The sequence below is a fragment of the Macaca thibetana genome, chromosome 17 (assembly GCF_024542745.1).
Source record: "Macaca thibetana thibetana isolate TM-01 chromosome 17, ASM2454274v1, whole genome shotgun sequence".
Taxonomy (NCBI): Eukaryota; Metazoa; Chordata; class Mammalia; order Primates; family Cercopithecidae; genus Macaca; species Macaca thibetana.
The window spans coordinates 19,929,701-19,949,126 of record NC_065594.1 but is presented as its reverse complement, the minus strand read 5'-3'; the positions used below and the strand labels follow the sequence as shown (position 1 = coordinate 19,949,126).

Sequence of the window (19,426 nt, the reverse complement as noted above, 5' to 3'; positions counted from 1 at the left end):
ATGAGGCATGTCAAAAGAACTCAGAAGTCAATTTGAAGAGGCTCTATGGGCCAAAGATGGGACTAGTTGAGCTTTAATAATAACTGTACTTGGTTTAAACATGCTAGATGTGTTTCAATCCTTGAGTTCATAATGATAATTTAAACTTTTAATTGGTCATCTTCAGAGGATTAAAATGAACCAGTTCAGTGTATTACAAAAAATAAAAAAAAAGTTGGTATATTGGTAGAACTGGTAAAAGGGACAGAATCAAACATTTATCTTGCTTTTCCTATGTAATTGTATCACTAGGTAATCAAATGGTAGACAAGGAGAAGTGTGTCTTTATTAGTGTATTTTAACTAATAAGTGAGAAAGAAATGATAGAATTAGACTCTCACCATTCAGTGTCAAAGGCTGTCAAGACTGTAAAAAGAGAGACATCCAGACACCGTACACCTCCTATAGTCTTGCCAAGGGGCTCGAACTGAGGTCTGATCCAGTGTCTGCACCCAGCTGCCTAATTGCTGCCAGTACAGAGGGCAGCAGAACAGGGTGACTTGCACCAAGAATATGCAATCCGCAAAAACAGACTGCTGGAAATTCTACAGGTCAGCAGCCCACGTTCAACAGATCATTTGTAGGAAATGAAAGCAATAGATGTTAAGCATGTGGACTAATAGACTAAAAAGATACATCAAACATTTTTAAATGGGCAGGACTAAACTGTAGTGCCTAGGGCTACACGTTTAGGTAATGAAATTATGGTAAAGAAAGGAATAAAAGTCAGGATAATGATTACTCATAGGGAAGAGAGAGGATTATGACTGGGAATGGCATTTGGGAGGGCTTATGGAGTGACTAGCACAGTTCTTTTTCTTGACCCAAGTGGTGGACATTAAACCATATATTTGATTTGTGTGTTTTTCTGTCTTCATATATTATTGTATCATAAAAAAGATTTTTAAAAAATCATTAGATAAGAACAAGTGGCCGGGCGCGGTGGCTCACGCCTGTAATCCCAGCACTTTGGGACCCTGACGCGGGCAGATCATGAGGTCAGGAGTTCAAGACCAAACGGGCCAACATAGTGAAACCCCGTCTCTACTAAAAATATGAAAAATTAGCCGGGCCTGGTGGCGGGTGCCTGTAATCCTAGCCACTGAAGAGACTGAGGCAGGAGAATCATTTGAGCACACAAGGCAGAGGCTGCAGCGAGCCGAGATCGAGCCATTGCACACCAGCCCCGGCGACAGTGCAAGACTCTGTCTCAAAAAAAAAAAAAAAAAAAAAAAAAAAAAAACAAGCTAGCCTAGGTGTTAGGATTCTTTTGTGATACTCTTCCCACTCCACAGATAAGCAAGAGCTGACTTTCAATAAATTCTTGAAAACTTGGGAGGATCTGTGGAGTTACTCAACATTATGAAATTATTCTACTATTGAGCATTTTTTTATATATGATACCATATTAGCCTAAGAATACACAGGGTAGTTCAATGTAGAAAACATCCCAGTATTATTTTTTGTTCAAATAGTATTTTTCCCTTATTATAAAAAGAAAACTTGTTCATTATAAAAAATTTGGAAATAAGAAAATATTCTATTCCCCAAACATAACCAAATAATATTTTGGTATGTTTTCTATTGTTGCATCACTAGCTCCTATAATTAATTAATTAAATTTTGGTATGTTTCCTTTCATATTTTAATACATTTACATTGGGAAACTGGAGTTTTGTTTATACTTTATGTCTTCTTTTCTTCTTCTTCTTCAGAGGGCCTTGTTCTCCCATGCTTTATGTTCTCATCTCAGGCTCTGTACTCACATTCAGGCCTTCGATTAAGGACATTTAGGATCCTGATCTGTTTCAAAGGAGAATTCATTACTATTTCTGGACTGTTGTTCCCCTAGGTGGACTACATCATGCCGCCGCCCGAATTTCTGGTGACAGTGTCTATAAGCATTTGAAGTATGAGGGTGGGATTCACCGAGTTCAGCGTATCCCCGAGGTGGGCCTGTCCTCAAGGATGCAGCGCATTCACACAGGAACGATGTCGGTTATTGTCCTTCCTCAACCAGATGAGGTAACCTCAGCAGGAGGCATGGGAAACTCACTCCATGTCAGCGGGTATTGTGCTGGGAAGCCTTAGCTTCTCGGAAAATCTGTCCTTTTTTTTTTTTTTTTTTTTTTGAGACGGAGTCTCACTCTGTCACCCAGGTTGGAGTGCAGTGGTAATCTTAGCTCATTGCAACCTCCACCTCCCTTGTTCAAGCAATTCTCCTGCCTCAGCCTCCCGAGTAGCTGGGATTACATGCACATGCCACCACGCCTGGCTAATATTTTTATATTTTTAGTAGAGACAGGGTTTCACCATGTTGGCCAGACTGGTCTCGAACTCCTGACCTTGGGCAATCTGCCCGTCTCGGCCTCCCAAAGTGGTGGGATTACAGGTGTGAGCCACCGCTCCCAGCTGGAAATCTGTTCTTTTCATGGCTACAGATTGGACTTGATAGTCTCTAATGGGAAATCTTTAACTCTCCCCCAGGCAAAGTTGCCCCTCTTATCACTGACCAAGATGTTTTGTTTGCTTTTAAATAGAAGTCACTAATTTTCAAAAAATGTTCGTTTAATGTTGCTGCCTAAATTTTATCTTAAGAAAGAAAATGAATTCCAGAGATAATATTTCAGGGTCAGTGGTATAATATCAGTATGGGGATCATATATCTATCTTTTTAGTTGAATACAGCCATCTGCTCTATATTTTTCTTTTCCCTAACCTTTTTTTTAAAACATATAGAAAATTGAAAGGATACCATAATGAAATGTTACAACCTTCACCTGAGGTTGGTTGTTTACATTTTCTCACATTTGCTTGATTTCTATGTATATACATTTACTTAAATGAACTGTAAAGGATACAGCAGACACCATGAGACCTTACCTTCCAAATCTTTCACATACATCTCCTAGGCATTCTCCTATATAAGCACACTACCATTACCTAGGAAAACTAAGCATAATTGTGTAATATCGAATACCTATTACATTTAACAGTTTCCCTAATCAGCCCCCAATTTTTTTATAGCTGTTTTTAATCTATTTTTGGAGGTACGGTCTCACTGTGTTGCTCAGGCTGAACTTGAACTCCTGGGTTCAAGGTGATCCTCCTGCCTTAACCTCCTGAGTAGCTAGGACTACAGGTGTGCCACTATACCTGGGTATAGTGATTTTTTTTTTTTTAACCAGGATCCTGTCAAGTTTCACACGTTGCAATTAGTTGTTATATTTCTTTAAGTTTGGAACAGTCTCCCAACTTTTTATTATTATTATTATTTAATGATAATGACTTTTTGAAAAGTCTAGACCATTTGTCTTGAAGAATGTCCCACATTCTGGATTCCTCTGACTGTTCCTCATGGTACTGTTTAACTTGTTCTTTTATCCTCTGTATTATGTTGAAAGTTGTATCTACATATTCCATTCCGTGCAGGTTACACATTTTGAGTGATAATACTTCATAGGTGTAGTTATAGGCATGTTGCCTCTTACCAGAAGACACATAATGCTAGATTGTCTCACTTTTAGTGTGCCTTAGTTTTAGTAGTTAGCGAAGATGGTGACCACAGAAATATCTCCATTGTAAAAGTGTATTTCTCCCTTTGCAATTACTAAGTAATTTCTAGGGTACATATATCCTGTTCCCAACTACCTTTCATCCATAGTTTTAACATCCATTGGTGATCCTTGCCTGAATCAGTTCTTTACTTTGGGGTTGCGAGATGGTGATTTTCTAATTCCGTCATTCCTTCCACATTTATTAACTGGCATTCTTCTGTAAAGAACTTTCCTCCCTACTACCTTCTCACCTCCTAGCCCACACTTTCTTGCGTTCTTTTTCTAGTGTATGATTTCATTATAAACTCATATATCAAGTTTCACATATTAACCTCATTATAGACTCATGGATTCATGTTTTAATTCACTTATTTATAGTTACTATTCTTCTTTATGTTCAAATAGTCCCAGATTTGGTCTGTAGTAGCCTTTTAGAGTACCCCTTTTGTCCTTTTGAAATGATACCATCATTTGAGCATACTATGCTTTCGGACACACTTAGATTCCCAGGCCCATTTTGTACTATCCTGCCTCAGACTTAAGTCAGCCTGGTTCATTTTAGTGGGGAATGTATCCAGAAATTAAGATCTAGATAGTAGGTCTGTTCATTGTAGTTAGTGTTGTTACTTCTAGACTCCTTCAGTGGATATAGCCAGGAAATACATGTTTTGAAATCACAGTTTCATATTATTACTACCAATTCAAATGTAACATTACAGAAATTTTTGTCACCCCTCAACTTCTTGCATTTTGTATTTACATCTCTCCATTACACAAAAAATCTTGTTTCATAATCATTTTAATATGTTTATTTGGTTTATTATATACTATATATAAAATAGTTTCAAAATTACAATATCAACATTACTAATAGTAAACTACTGAGTAAGTTTAAGATTTTTTTCCTTAGAATATATTCTACCAAGAATGTATAGTCAGGCTGGGTGTGGTGGCTCACGCCTGTAATCCCAGCACTTTGGGAGGCCAAGGCAGACAGGATCATTTGAGGTCAGGAGTTCGAGACCAGCCTGGCCAACATGGTGAAACCCTGTCTCTACTAAAAATACAAAAAAATTAGCCAGGCGTGGTGCCGCGTGCCTGTAGTCCCAGCTACTCAGGAGGCTGAGGCAGGAGAACTGCTTGAGTCTGAGGCGGAGATAGCAATGAGCTGAGATCACGCCATTGTGCTCCAGCCTGAGCGACAGAGTGAGACTCTGTTTCGAAAAAAAAAGAATGCATAGTCAGAGCACTATGCTCAGAGACCATCTGAAATAATTTTTTTCTGTGTGGTTATGTTATTATGATAAATATTTTGGTTCATTTATTTCTGTTTTTATTTAATTTTAGGCTTTGATTTTTCTTTTTTACTTAATTTTATTTTCATATATTAAACATTTACATGGTTAAAAAATCAAAACCATAGAGCTGTCTTGCTTCCATCCTCATTTCTTCTGCCCCGTTCCCACTTACCCTGTTTTTCTTTTCTTTTTTTTTTTTTTTGAGACAGACTCTCACTTGGTCACCCAGGCTAGAGTGCAGTGGCCCTATCTTGGCTTACTGCAACCTCGACCTCCCAGGAGCAAGTGATTTTCCCACCTTAGCCTTTTGAGTAGCTGGGACTATACAGGTGTGTGCCACAATGCCCGGCTAATTTTTATATTTTTTGTAGAGACAAGGTTTTGCCATGTTGCTCAGGCTGGTCTTGAACCTCCTGAGTTCAAGTGATCTGCTTGCCTTGGCCTCCCACAGTGCTGAGATTACAGGCGTGAGCCACAGTGCTGGGCCCTGTTTTCATATTCTTGAAAATTAAACCCATTTAGTAGCATCTCACTATTCTAAAAGTACAAGGTTATGTTCTCTTAACTGACATTTAAAATGCTTTATCTGCCCTAAGTCACCATTTCTGTATCCAGAGTTTCCCAAAAGTCATTAGATATTTCTGTAACATTTGGGAGAATGTGGCATATGATATCCACACATTTTCTACGTAACTACTTAATATACTATAGCCACATGAAATGGTAAGTCACTCTTATCTCTTCAGTACTTATTGAAGTCTTAAGGCAGCCAACTCTAACATATATTAACAAAAGCCGTATAATCTTTTTCTTCACTATGTTGCAGTCACTTGAGAGGAAACATACAAAAGAACAATCAGCTGAACAGTATCTTAGATTCCAGCCTTGACCCAGTTACTAGTTACTTTTCAAAGAGAAAAGTCACACTTGCTTTGTCATTCATCATAATAAATGATGAATGTGGAACAAAATGTTAGCTCTCCCCTTAAAAATAGCATATTTGTTGTAGGCTGGGTGCAGTGGCTCATGCCTGTAATCCAGCACTTTAGGAGACCAAGGTGGGTGGATCATGAGATCAGGAGTTCGAGACCAGCCTGGCCAACATGGTGAAATCCCATCTCTACTAAAAATACAAAAAATAGCTGGTAGTGATGGCACACGCCTATAATCCCAGCTACTCGAGAGGCTGAGGCAGGAGAATCTCTTGAACCTGGGAGTCAGAGGTTGCAGTGAATTCTGAGATCATGCCACTGCACTCCAGCCTGGGCAACAAAGCAAGACTGTCTCAAAAAAAACAAAAAACAAAACAAAACATATTTGTTAACTATTTGTGTGTGTGTGTGTGTGTGTCTGTGTCTGTGTATAAGTTTCCAAAGGCTGCTGTAACAAATTACCACAAACTTAGTGGCTTCGAATAGCAGTAACTTATTATTTCACAGTTCTAGCAGCCAGAAGTCCAAAATCAAGGTGTCAGCAGAGTCACGCCTCTCTGAAGGCTCTGGGGAGAATCCTCCCTTGCATCTTCCAGCTTCTGGTTGCTCCAGGTGTTCCTTGGCTTGAAACTATACCACTCTTCAAATTCAGATGGTCTTCTCCTTTACTGTCTCCTCTAGTTGTTTCTTATAAGGACACTTGTCATTGGATTTAGGGCCTATCCTGATAATCCAGGATAATCTCATCTTAACTCAATTACCTCTGCAAAGAACCTTTTTCCGAATAAGGTTCCATGAATTAGAACATGAACATATGTTTTTGGGAGCCACCTTTCAATCCACTAATAAACACACACATACACCAATGAAGTTGATTTTCATTATTCCCAGTAGTTATGTTCTGTAAAGTTGCAGCAAACACTAATTTAGTAGATATTGAACCACTTGGGAGTAATGGTTCAGTATTTGTTAAATCAGTGTTACGAACAATGGTTCAATATTAACTAAATCCAGCTGAGCGTGGTGGCACACACCTGTGGTCCCAGCTACTCAGGAGGTTGAGGCAGGAAGATTGCTTAAGTCCAGGAGTTCAAGGTGGCAGTGAGCTATGACTGCACCATTGCACTCCAGCCCAGGCAACAGAGACCCTCTCTCAAAAAAAAAAAAAAAAAATTAGCTAAATCCATAAACACACACACATACACACACACACACTGAGCTCACGTAGATTATAATCTTAAATTCTAAAAATAACCTATCCTGGTAGATTCTCTATACTTTACAATAAAGAAAACGAGGCCTAAGAGTGTCGAGTGACTTGCCTGATGCTGCTCCACTAACAGGTGCTAGTGTTCATATTCAAACCCAGTCCAACTGGCCCCAGAGCCAGAGCACTGCTCTGCTCTGCCCCCTACACCTCCATTCTCTGGTCATCTCTGTAGGAGAGCTGCCACAAGAAGGCAGTGTTACCTTGTCCTACTTCAGCTGGCAATGGGCAAGTGTGGAGCAACTCATATTTTTCACTGCCCTATGCATGTCTGCAAATGACTGTGGAAGTGCCTTAGGTGTTGATTCAAGGATACAAATAAATTTTAGTGAGTAGGAAAATTTGCAAATAGACATTCTAACAATAATGAGAATCAACAATATATAGTATATATGTGTGTATTTTATATATTTTTGGGGGTTTCTTACATGTAACTTTGGGATGATGAATGATGAAACTTTTGATAGATTGAAAACTCAGTGATCTCATAACATCCTAAATCAGTGCTTAAAAATGGAATCCCTGGGCCAGGTGTGGTGGCTCATGTCTGTAACCTCAGCATTCAGGAAGTCCAAGGTGGGAAGATCACTTGAGGCCAGGAGTTCAAGACCAGCCTGGGCAAATTAGCAAGACCCCATCTGTACAAGAAATTTTTAAAATTAACATGGCATGGTGGTGCGCACCTGTAGTCCTAGCTACTCAGGATGCTGAGGCAGGAAGATTACTTAAGCCCAGGAGTTTGAGGTTACAGTGGGTTATGATTGTGCTACTATACTCCAGCCTAGGCAACAGAGAGCGATCCTGTCTCAAACAAACAAAAAATAGCATCCTATTGGAATGGGCAGTTTATTGCTCTTTCTTTGGTATAAGTTACTTCTCTTAGTCTAAAGGCTATAACTTAAAACAGTACAGTTTATTTGAAAAATCTTGGAATCGATTTCATATTAAAGTATTCACAGAGTGTAGAATTATGCCATCCCTTCTGTTCTAGGTGGATGTGAAATTGGACCCCAAGGATTTGCGAATAGATACATTTCGAGCCAAAGGAGCAGGAGGGCAGCATGTTAACACAACTGATAGTGCTGTCAGACTTGTCCACATCCCCACAGGTAAGCAAGCCCCTTGGCTTTGTACTTTTAACCATTTTTCCATCTTACTCAGCATTTGGAAGGAAATAATCCTATGTGAGTGTCTGGTTCCTTGCACAGCTCTTTAAAAATGTCACTGGGGTTGTGGATAAGGATGGCTATTGTGTTCATGTTCCCCTTCTGTTTGGAAAGACTCCTTTCTGAAAAGATGCAGACAGTGAGCAGACCTGTTCAGGGAAGCTTCCCAGGTATGCTGGACAGGAGTGAGCAACCAGAGGTGCCCCAGCCTAAATACAAACGAAACACAGAAGCAGCCTTGGACAGGCCACCGCCGTGGATCTTCTGTCACCTTGTAGCATGATGGCTAACTCCATTAGGCTTTGCTGCACTAACGCTTTTATTTTGAATATTGGTAATTTTGGTATACTCTGAGGTAGTTTTGCGGTCTGTAATGTGATTTTAAATATTCCTACCATTTTTCAAATTAAAAATTTTTAACTTCTTAATTTTTTAAAATTAATTTTTACATTTCATGTATATGGTTTTAAAAGTCTAATGGCAAAGTCCTATAACAAAAAAACCAACAGCTGTCTGAACTTGTTCCCACCCTCTTCCTTCTTCCTCTACCCTCAGTTCCCATTTCCTAAAGATAACCACTTTAAATTCTTTTAGCTCACTTCTCTAGCTGCAAAAAACAAATAAGCCTCTTTTAGCTATTTCTTCTGGTAGTTACCTCAGTATTCCTAAATAATAGGCAAATAGTGCTCTTCTGACTAACTATAAAAGTTATATATTTATGTCTTAATGTTGTAGATGAGAATTTTGCCCTTCCTGTATACCTTTTCCTCTTCCAAATATTTGTCTTTTGGCAAAATTAATTTTCACTGTGTTCATATAATGAACAGATAGTGTTTGACGCTGAGCCCATTAGTATACAGTCCTGTGATTTCATTTCCTAGAGTTAATAATTACCTCATTGATTTTTCATTTGCCTACTTTTCTTTGACTCTGAGTCTGCCTGCATCTTCCAGAAGCTGTGTAAAATGAAGTCACTCCAGTGCTCTCTGGAGACCCCCTGACAGAGCACTCCATCATCTTGCTCCAGCGTGGACAAGCTGCTCCCCAGGACATTGCACAGGGGTTGTCCTGGTCATCGGCAGTTGGGGAGTTCCTTTCACCTCTATTCTGTGTTGGATCCTCCCATTTCTTGGGTTCCATATTGTCTTTTTCTCTTTGTTACTCTGTCATTTTAACAAAGCTCATCTTTATGTGGTTTCCTGAGGAAAGATTTGTGACATGTAAATATTTCAGGCTTTGGAGATCTGAAAATAGCTTTATTCTAACTTTGCACTTCATCAATCATTTCTTGGAAATAACTTCCCCTTAGAGCATTGAAAGTCTTTTTCATTCCTTGTATTTGTTGCTTTCAGTTTAGAGACTCATGCCTTTCAGCTCTGAAATACTTTCTTCAATAATTTCTTGCATAACATTTTCTTTATTCTTTCTGGGATTTCTATTAGTTAGATGTTAGACCTCTTGAATTTTTTTTCCCTCATATTGTCTGTCACTTTGTTTTTTAGTTATTTTTCCTACCCTTTCTCTGATTTTAAAAATTTTATTTTTTTTAACTTTTGGGAGCTCTTTCTTGTTCTCAGAATTGTTTTCTCATAGCATCCTTTTCTTATTTTGTTGATACTTATTTCTTTTTTTTTATTGCTCAAGGATATTACTTTTAGTTTCCCTGATGTTCCCTTCTGCTTTCTGCAGTATCTATGTTTCTTCTGAGTTTATTTTTGTTTCATGCTTGCTTTACTTTTCTTTTTTTCTTTTTGAGACAAGGCCTTGGCCTGTTGCCCAGGCTGGAGTACAGTGGTGTGATCACAGCTCACTGCAGCTGTGACTTTCCCAGGCTCAGGTGACCCTCCCACGTCAGCACCACTCCCCCGCCCCCTGTTCCTGGTAGCTGGAACTACAGGCACTTGCCTGGCTAATTCTTACTTTTTTTTTTTTTTTTTTTTTTGGTAGACACTGGGTTTCTCCACATTTCCCAAGCTGGTCTCCAACTCCTCGGCTCAAGTGATCTGCCTGCCTCAGCATCCCAAAGTGTTGGGATAACAGACATGAGCCACTACACTCGGCCCATTCTTACTTTCATGTTGGAAATTTCTAGGAATTCTTGTCTGTCTGTACATATTTAAGAGTCAAGTTCTAAAGCTCTGAGTGCACTTATCCACATACCCACTAGTGAGTTCCACGGTAGATCAGTTAGAGCGTTAATCAGCTTTTTTATTAGGGACCTTTTCTCTTGCGAGTTTGTTTTCTCCTGAGAAGGATCTTCCAGGATACAGCTGAGAGTAAGGTCAAGGTCTCACCGTTCAATAGCAGTCGTTTACTTAATCCTCTGGTCTTCCGGCCCATGTTCACACCTGCCCTCCCTTGTAACTAGTCCCAGGTCTAGAATTTTCCTGATTTAATTATCCAGAAATATACCTCCTGCCTTCTGCAGATTGAGGAAGGAGACTTGAGGATCTATTTGTTATTATAGGCTTTCTGTATTTAGCCCTAGCTCCTCAAGCCTGACTTTTAAATACCTGGTGTCTCTATTTCTGAGCCTTTCTGGCACTTAGCAGGGCAAATTGGCCAGTTTCTGGTCAGCATGTCACTCTACAGGGAATTAAGTGTCACCTTCCTTCCAGCTGCTAAGTCATTTACCATTCTTCCATCCACTTTTTGTCTTTAATAGATCATGTTTGGGGATTATATACTTTTATTTCAGATGGAGTTTGTGTTTCTGTGTCTTGTTCTTGTTGTAGTGTGATTTAAAAAAAGGGGGTGGGTGTGCCGGGCGTGGTGGCTCAAGCCTGTAATCCCAGCACTTTGGGAGGCCGAGACGGGTGGATCACGAGGTCAGGAGATCGAGACCATCCTGGCTAACACGGTGAAACCCCGTCTCTACTAAAAAATACAAAAAACTAGCCGGGCGAGGTGGCGGGCACCTGCAGTCCCAGCTACTCGGGAGGCTGAGGCAGGAGAATGGCGGGAACCCGGGAGGCGGAGCTTGCAGTGAGCCGAGATCGCGCCACTGCACTCCAGCCTGGGTGACAGAGCAAGACTCCGTCTCAAAAAAAAAAAAAAAAAAAAAAAAAAAAAGGGGGTGGGTCAGGCGCAGTGGCTCACACCTGTAATCGCAGCACTTTGGGAGGCTGAAGCAGGTGGATCCCCTGAGGTGAGGAGTTTGAGACTAGCCTGGCCAAAATGGTGAAACCCCGTCTCTACTAAAAACACAAAAAAATCAGCCAGGCGTAGTAGTGTATGCCTGTAGTTCCAGCTACTGGGGAGGCTGAGGCAGGAGAATCAGTTGAACCCAGGAAGTGGAGGTTGCAGTGAGCCGAGATCGTGCCATTGCACTTCAGCCTGGCCAACAGGAGCGAAACTCCGTCTCAAAAAAAAAAAAAAAAAAAAAAACGGAAACCATCTTGAAGTCAGACATCATTGATTGCTTATATTGTTTGTTATATGAAAAGCTAAAACAACGTAAATATCCAACAATGGGATAATTTCGTACTTTCTCTTAAGTTTCCTTTATTGATTTTTATTCCATAGGAAACTGTTAAAAAAAAAAAAAAAAAAAAAAAAAAAAAAAAAAAAACAGGCTGGGCGCAGTGGCTCATGCCTATAATCCCAGCACTTTGGGAGGTCAAGGCAGGTGGATCACCTGAAGTTGGGAGTTCAAGACCAGCCTGACCAACATGAAGAAACCCCGTCTCTACTAAAAATACAAAATTAGCCGGGTGTGGTGGCGCATGCCTGTAATCCCAGCTACTCGGGAGGCTGAAGCAGGAGAATTGCTTGAACCCGGGAGGTGGGGTTGTGGTGAACTGAGATCACACCATTGCACTCCAGCCTGGGCAACAGTGAAACTCTGTCTCAAAAAAAAAAAAAAAAAAAAGAAAATAATATATGCATGAGCAAAAGAACATAAACATCTGTAATAATAACCCAGTAACCATTGTTGGCATATATCTTTGGTATACATCCTTTCAAATTCTTTTCTGTACATATAGTAATATGCCATTTTTTCCCCAAAAAATGAGGTTATACTTTTTTTTTTGCTAGAAGGAGTCTAGCTCTGTCACTCAGGCCGGCATGCAGTGACCAGTGAACCTTGGTTCACCGCAACCTCTGCCTTCAGTGTTCAAGCTATTCTCCTGCATCAGCCTCCCAGGTAGCTGGGACTACAGGCGTGCACCACCACACCTGGCTAATTTTTGTATTTTTAGTAGAGACGTAGTTTTGCCATGTTGGCCAGGCTGGTCTCAAACTCCTGACCTCAAGTGATCTGCCCACCTCCTCCTCCCGAAGTGCTAGGATTACAGGCATGAGCCACCGTGCCCGTCCTGAGGTTATACTTTTTGTAACTTGCCATAATTTATTTCAACAATCCATAAATTGTTGGATACTTAATGTGTTTCACCTAAACCCTGTATTGTTGGATATCATTCTATATTATACATAGTCCAGAACAGTAATAATTAGCTTCAGATGAATTAAAAATTAAAATGGGTAAAAAATTGGGTAAAAGGTGATCAAAACTCTGACAAAATAAACCAGAATACTTTAAAACTTAAAGGTTGTAAAACCACCCTGTGTAGCCATAAATTGCTGACTTTACAAAAAGTGACTTACAGAGAGTAGAACTGTGGTTATTAGAGACTAGGAAGGGTAAGGGGGAGGGGAGGATAGAGAGAGGTTGGGTAAGGGATACAGAATTACAGCCGGTTAGGAGGAATTAGTTCTGGTGTTCTACAGCACTATAGCATGAATATGATTAACAGTGATTTATTTATTGCATATTTTCAGAAAGTTAGAAGATTTTGAATGTTCACAACACAAAGAAATGATAAATAAATTTTGAGGTGATGGATGTGCTAATTACCCTGATTTGATCATTCCACATTGTATCGAAATACCACTCTATATCCCATAAATATGTACAATTATTACATGTCAACTAACAATAAAAGGAAAAGAAAGTGACTTATCATTGTGCTGCCAGACTTACCTTGGGCCAGTTATCTTTTAACCACTTAGATCTGAGTCTTTGGTTTTAAAGAGGCCTGAAGTCCTGCCCTCAAACCTTCCCTTTAGGCAAGCAAGGCATGTCAAGACCTGGCCCTTAGGAAGCCACGCAGTTATAACGAAGTGATTTCTTCAGCCTGCTTCTTCCATATTTTGAGGATTGCCATAGTTTCAGCATCTGCTTCAAGGAAAACTCAGCTTTTCTTCCATTTCTCCCATTCTTTCTTCCATCCCAAGACCTTAGACTAGGAACTGTCCCTGCTAGAATTCAAAGTGAAAACTATAGCTTCTATTCTTCTATTTTTCTCAATGCCATGGACTCTGAAGAATCATATTTTTTTTCTAACCACTGCTTCTAGATGACTCCATTTTCCACCATTGAAAGAGTTATTCATAGGGGTATGGTTAAATGTTTATACAGGGGAATATTACCTTTCTTAGGAAAATTTATCCCAAGATAAGGGTGAAGACAAATGAATATTTTATGCATTAAAGTGGGCTTTTTAGTTTATTACCAGTTGGCGAGTAAAATAAAAGATGGCCTCTGTAATTCTTTGTCTTCTCTTCTCTTCTCTTTTCTCTCTCTCTCTTTTCTCTTTCTCTCTTTCTTTCTTACGACTGGGTTTTGCTCTGTTGCCCAGGCTAGAGTGCAGTGGCATGATCATAGCTCACTGTAACCTCGAACTCTTGGCTCAAGCCATCCTCCTACCTCAGCTCCCTGCGTAGCTGGGACTATAGGTGCAGTTACCACGCTGGCTATTTTTTGTATTTTTAGTAGAGACGAAATCTTGCTGTGTTACCCAGGCTGGTCTCAGAACTTCTGGCCTCAAATAATCCACCTGCCTTTGCCTCCCAAAGTGCTGGGATTGCAGGTGTGAGCCATCGCACCCAGCCCTCTTCTATTATTCAATATATCTTCCCTCCCTCTACATCTTCTATTCTTAAGGGAGTACTTATTATTAAATACTCCTCTTTAGAAAGTATATAATAAAATACATAATCAAGTGATTCCATTAGTAATTACTGAGCTGGAAAGTAATAGTTTTGATCTAAAAGTTCTAACCTGAGTGAGTAGATAGGAATAATACAGGTGCTTAGGCAAAAATCAGTACAGATTAGCTGACAAGAAGAGGAATGTGGAGGAGAGCTCATGAAAGCCTGGCTGTCTTAAAATGGAAATGTTCATATTCTTTGGGGTAATACGAAAAGGATACGAGAGTCAGGGAAACTCCAGACAAATACCTGGAAGATGGGGGTCAGTCAGTGCCCCCAGTCCAACCAGATGGCCACAGTAAAGAGGTCAGGAAGTGATTAAACTAATAGAGGTGAAACCTCAGTGCCCTACTAAAAATATTAGCAGGTAGTGACTGTGGCTTATTTAGACAGGGAGAAAACATAGTTCAGAGAATAGAATTTTATAGAAATTCTTTAAATCTCCAGCAAAATATTTACCACTGTATCAGTGCAGATAGGCCAAGCTAATGGGGCTTTTGGTTTTTATTTTTTGTGAGTCAGAAAGAAAACCCCTTTCTCCTCTAATGTACTGAGGAGCGGGATTAGACATGGACCTCAGAGTGGTAGCTACAAAGTTAAGAACAACACAGCCTCAAGAAGTGATCATTTCAGGGCTGGATTTGGGCCAGTAACTGGACGACACAGTGGGCCAAACCCACCCAAATGCAGAAGCTGGCCAGCCAAAACTTGTGTGTGGTTAGATGTATTGATTAGCTGGACCCCAGCTAACTCAGACTATGCAGAACAAGTTAGAAATTTAGAACTCAGACAACTCAGAAACATTCACTATAAATTCTTCTTTTTTAAAGACTCTGAGTAGCATCTTTTCATTGGCTTTTTTCTATAAAGGTTTTTTTGTTTTTTGTTTTTTGTTTTTGACGGAGTCTCACTCTATTGCCAGGCTGGAGTGCAGTGGTGTCATCTCGGCTCACTGCAACCTCCGCCTCCCAGGTTCAAGCGATTCTCCTGCCTCAGCCTCCCAAGTAGCTGGGACTACAGGTGCACGCCACCACGCCTGGTTAATTTTTTGTATTTTTAGTAGAGATGGGATTTCACCGTGTTAGCCAGGATGGTCTCGATCTCCTGATCTTGTGATCCACCCGCGTCGGCCTCCCTAAATGCTCGGATTACAGGTGTGAGCCGCCGCGCCTGCCCTAAATGCTCGGATTACAGGTGTGAGCCGCCGCGCCCGGCCATTATAAAGGTATCTTTAAAACCTCAGCTCTGTGTATATTTGTGACTGAAAGGGGAAGAGGCTAGTTCTTGAGCTGGACAGAGAATGGAGCAGCACAGTATACAGAGTAGCAGTAGTTTGCTGTTTGTTGAGCTGCAGAGATGCCTGGATGAGTGAGGAGGAAGAGGCCAAGCTCGGGGACTGAAAGGATAGGTAAGCATCTGTAGATGCTGCTGCTTTCTGGGTGCTCATACGGAGTTCTCATTTACATATCAGAGTCTGAAGCGCCAACTACAGCTACATTCATAACGCAGCTAGTTTCTGAAGTGTGCTGAACCTAAAATGTTTTTCTCTTTTGTGATGTTTTCCTGATTAACCTGTCTCATTTAACTGTTCCTTAGTTCTATCTTAATTTGGTGGAAGCTACAGTTTACCTTCTGATCCTTGTTATTTTTCAGGGCTAGTAGTAGAATGCCAACAAGAAAGATCACAGATAAAAAATAAAGAAATAGCTTTTCGTGTGTTGAGAGCTAGACTCTACCAGCAGATTATTGAGAAAGACAAGTGTCAGCAACAAAGTACTAGAAAACTGCAGGTAAGATTTACTTGGTGTAATAATTTAGTGACTGTTTAAAGAAAAGTCACTTTCTGTAGAGAATGCAGTGTTTGTTCTTGCTTTTTAAATGGGAATGTTTCAGAGCATAGAGAAATGCGCTCCTTTGTAAATAAGCAGTAACTCAATGCAAATGAACGGATGGTTTATGGCTGAACTTGGGCATACCAGTTTGCAAGTTAGTAAATGAAAGATGTATAAACTAAAAAGTATTTCCTAGTTGTTTCCCTCTTGTGTTTATATCATTACTGTCTTAAGAGGAAAATGGTTTAAAAGACAAAATAATTCTTTGAGAATTAAGAACGTTTTTGATTTTTAAAAATTAAAACCTATGCTTGTGTTATAACTCTATGTGAGATCAAATACAAATGGCACTGCAAAAAACTGGGAACAGTGAATCCTACTGATGGAGACTAGGGATAAGGGGTAGAAAGGAAATTTATTTTTCATTATATATCGTTTGGTACTTTTTGAATTTTGTACTATATATGGTATAGTGTTACTTATTTAAATAGATAAATAGATGAATTCTAAGCAAAATGAATAAATGTCATTATTTTAAGTAAACCTAATATATAAATTCTTTTTTTTTTTTTTTTTTGTGACGGAGTCTCACTCTGTCATCAGACTCGAGTGCAGTGGCATAATCTCAGCTCACTGCAACCTCTACCTCCCGGGTTCAAGCGATTCTCTAGCCTCAGCCTCCTGAGTGGCTGGGATTACAGGCACATGCCACTACACCTGGCTATGCTACAGTAATTTAAATTTGGAAGATTTTGTGGCCTTTTAGGATAATGAATTGTCTAAACCTAAGCATTAGTTATACTTTTCATCTCGATGTGTCCTAGCTTTTTCACACTTTGGTGCTTCTAGCTTTCTTTACCTACGTGCTAACTTGCAGGTAGTAAAAGTGACAGGATAAATAATATTAACACTGTTAGTGGTAATCCCCGATTGTAGAGCATTATCAGTGTATGCATTTGCCGACAGGAATGCTCGTTTACAAACCATAACTTATTTTTGTTTTTAACAAGCAAATAATATACCCTGAGTACACACCATTACTTCTTGGCAAATAAGTGATAACATAAATACTATGAACTCTGCTACATTTGAATTTTAAAAAGACATTTGGATTTACTTGCTGTTTAACATTTTGGCACCAGAGGTTCCACAGACTAATTTTTTTTTTTTTTTTTTTTTTTTGAGACAGATTCTCTGTCTGTCACCCAGGCTACAGTGCAGTGGCACGATCTTGGCTCACTGCAACCTCTGCCTCCCGGGTTCAAGCGATTCTTGTGCCTCAGCTTCCCGAGTGGCTGGGACTACAGCCACCATGCCTGGCTCATTTTTGTATTTTTTGTAGAGATGGGTTTTTGTCATGTTGGCCAGGTTGTTGTCGAACTCCTGGCCTCATGTGATCTGCCCACTTGAGCTTCCTGAAGTGCTGGGATTACAGGTGTGAGCCACTGCACCCAGCCCACAAAGTAATTTTTAAAATAGGTGTTCAAGATTGGCTTTATACAAATTGTTCATGTGTGTCTTCTTCAGTGGTCTGATTGACGAGCCAAAAAAGACATCACTGCCTCTTGAATAACTTACCCACCTACCTGAAATGTTTTAATAGGGATTTCTAAGGCTTAGAAGTTTTTTTCTTCGATCAAGATATACACTTGGCTTTTATACAGAAGGCATTATGCCACATTCCCAATCCTGGGTCCACTGATCACCTAACAAGCTTTCATAGATGCCCAGGCCCCACCCCAGAAATTCTGATGTAACTGATCTGGAGTGAGGTCCTGGCCATTAATATGGCACTTTGGGAGGGTGGTTTCCAAACTTGGCTGATTGTCAGAAGAGATGATCTGGGAATGTTTTCAAAATACATAATTCTGATCCATTATCTCTGAGGTTGGGCTTAGGAATCCATAATTTAAAAAAATTATTCTAATGGTCAGGAGTTTAGTTTCATATCACTTGCCTTAGGGTTTAAGACAATAAGTTATAGAAATATCTTATCTTCTTTTATTTTAAAAAGCGAAAGCATTTGAGACAGGGTGTTGTGTATATCAGGTGTTGGGGAGGTGGAGGAGATGAGCAAACTAGGAAGAATGCAAATAACTGTAGCATGAGACAAACTGTGGTGTGCCATGAAGAACATTCCAAGTACAATGGGTTTCAGAGGAAGAAGAGAATATATTTCAATTGCTGGGACCAGAAAGGCAGAAATGGTAGGAGAGTATTAGGGAAGGGCATCCCTTGAGATGATGTTTTATAGCACAGATAACAGACACACACATAATAATGACATAGTATTATTAGTGGCATTATGGAGATTCACATAATTTTCAGAAATAACATTGGGAAGATTGGCCACGTTACAAAGTACCTCGAATGCTGAGTTGAGTTGTGTCTGCTCAGTAGACAAGAAGGAACCAAAGAAAATTTATCAGAAAACTGTACTGTAGGAAGACTAAGCAGGGCAGCACAAAGTGAGCAGAAAAATGGGAGATGAATCAGTAGATGTTTGCAGAATTGTAGGTGAAAGTAATGAGTCCAGGAGTGGTAGTAGAAATGGAAAGGGCAGGATATAATAAGAGACCCATGAAACCAATTGGAAATGGGCGGCTGGAGAATGGGATGAAATGAAGATGGTCTGTCCCCCCATGTGCATCTGTATCAAAGCCTGGCATAGTAAACTCACACCCACAAAATGTTTGATAAATTGCAGAATGTCAGAATTTTCTACTTAGATAAAAGGGAATACATGGTGCTGTCATTTATAGAAACCAGGAGGAGGAACTGATTGGAGTGGAAAGATGATTAATTTGATTTTAAGTATTTTGAGTTTGAAATATCAAAGAAACATTCCTTCTTATTCTATAACTGAGCTCTACAGACCTGTAGTGTTAAACATTAAGTTCTGCCCATTCTTGTTCTTTGTCATTTTGTATATATGACTTTTAGAAAATATCTAAATTGTTGAAATAGTCATTTGCCAAGTGCTTTTTCCATTGTAATGAAGACATTTATAAAGGTAAAATATAAATTGCTTTTTATTATGGCACAGGTGGGAACAAGAGCCCAGTCAGAGCGAATTCGGACATATAATTTCACCCAGGATAGAGTCAGTGACCACAGGATAGCATATGAAGTTCGTGATATTAAGGTAATACTACTGCGTATGCTTTGTGTACCTTTGATTTCAGAAGAAAACATAGTCAAATTCTAGAACCTATATGTAGATATTACCAAGTATATCTAAAATATTTCCAAGTAATTTAAATCATTAAGCCACCCAAAAATTTACAAACACTTTCATTAGTTTGCTGGTTAAAAAAATAATGATCTTTATGCCATTTTGA

The 19,426-nt window shown here is 39.6% G+C and overlaps 1 protein-coding gene and 1 long non-coding RNA gene across 3 annotated transcripts in view; one reads left to right on the top strand and one right to left on the bottom strand.

Moving 5' to 3' along the window:
• Nucleotides 1-19,426, bottom strand: part of LOC126940350 (uncharacterized) — a 174,717-nt gene that overhangs the window by 56,048 nt on the left and 99,243 nt on the right. The gene's annotated exons all lie outside the window — the stretch shown is intronic.
• Nucleotides 1-19,426, top strand: part of MTRF1 (mitochondrial translation release factor 1) — a 54,146-nt gene that overhangs the window by 20,235 nt on the left and 14,485 nt on the right. For both annotated transcript variants that reach the window (XM_050766134.1, XM_050766133.1), the window contains exons 6-9: nucleotides 1,892-2,064; nucleotides 8,085-8,202; nucleotides 15,907-16,043; nucleotides 19,132-19,230. In XM_050766134.1, coding sequence (XP_050622091.1) covers nucleotides 1,892-2,064; nucleotides 8,085-8,202; nucleotides 15,907-16,043; nucleotides 19,132-19,230 — 527 coding nt within the window. The remainder of the gene's footprint in view (nucleotides 1-1,891; nucleotides 2,065-8,084; nucleotides 8,203-15,906; nucleotides 16,044-19,131; nucleotides 19,231-19,426) is intronic.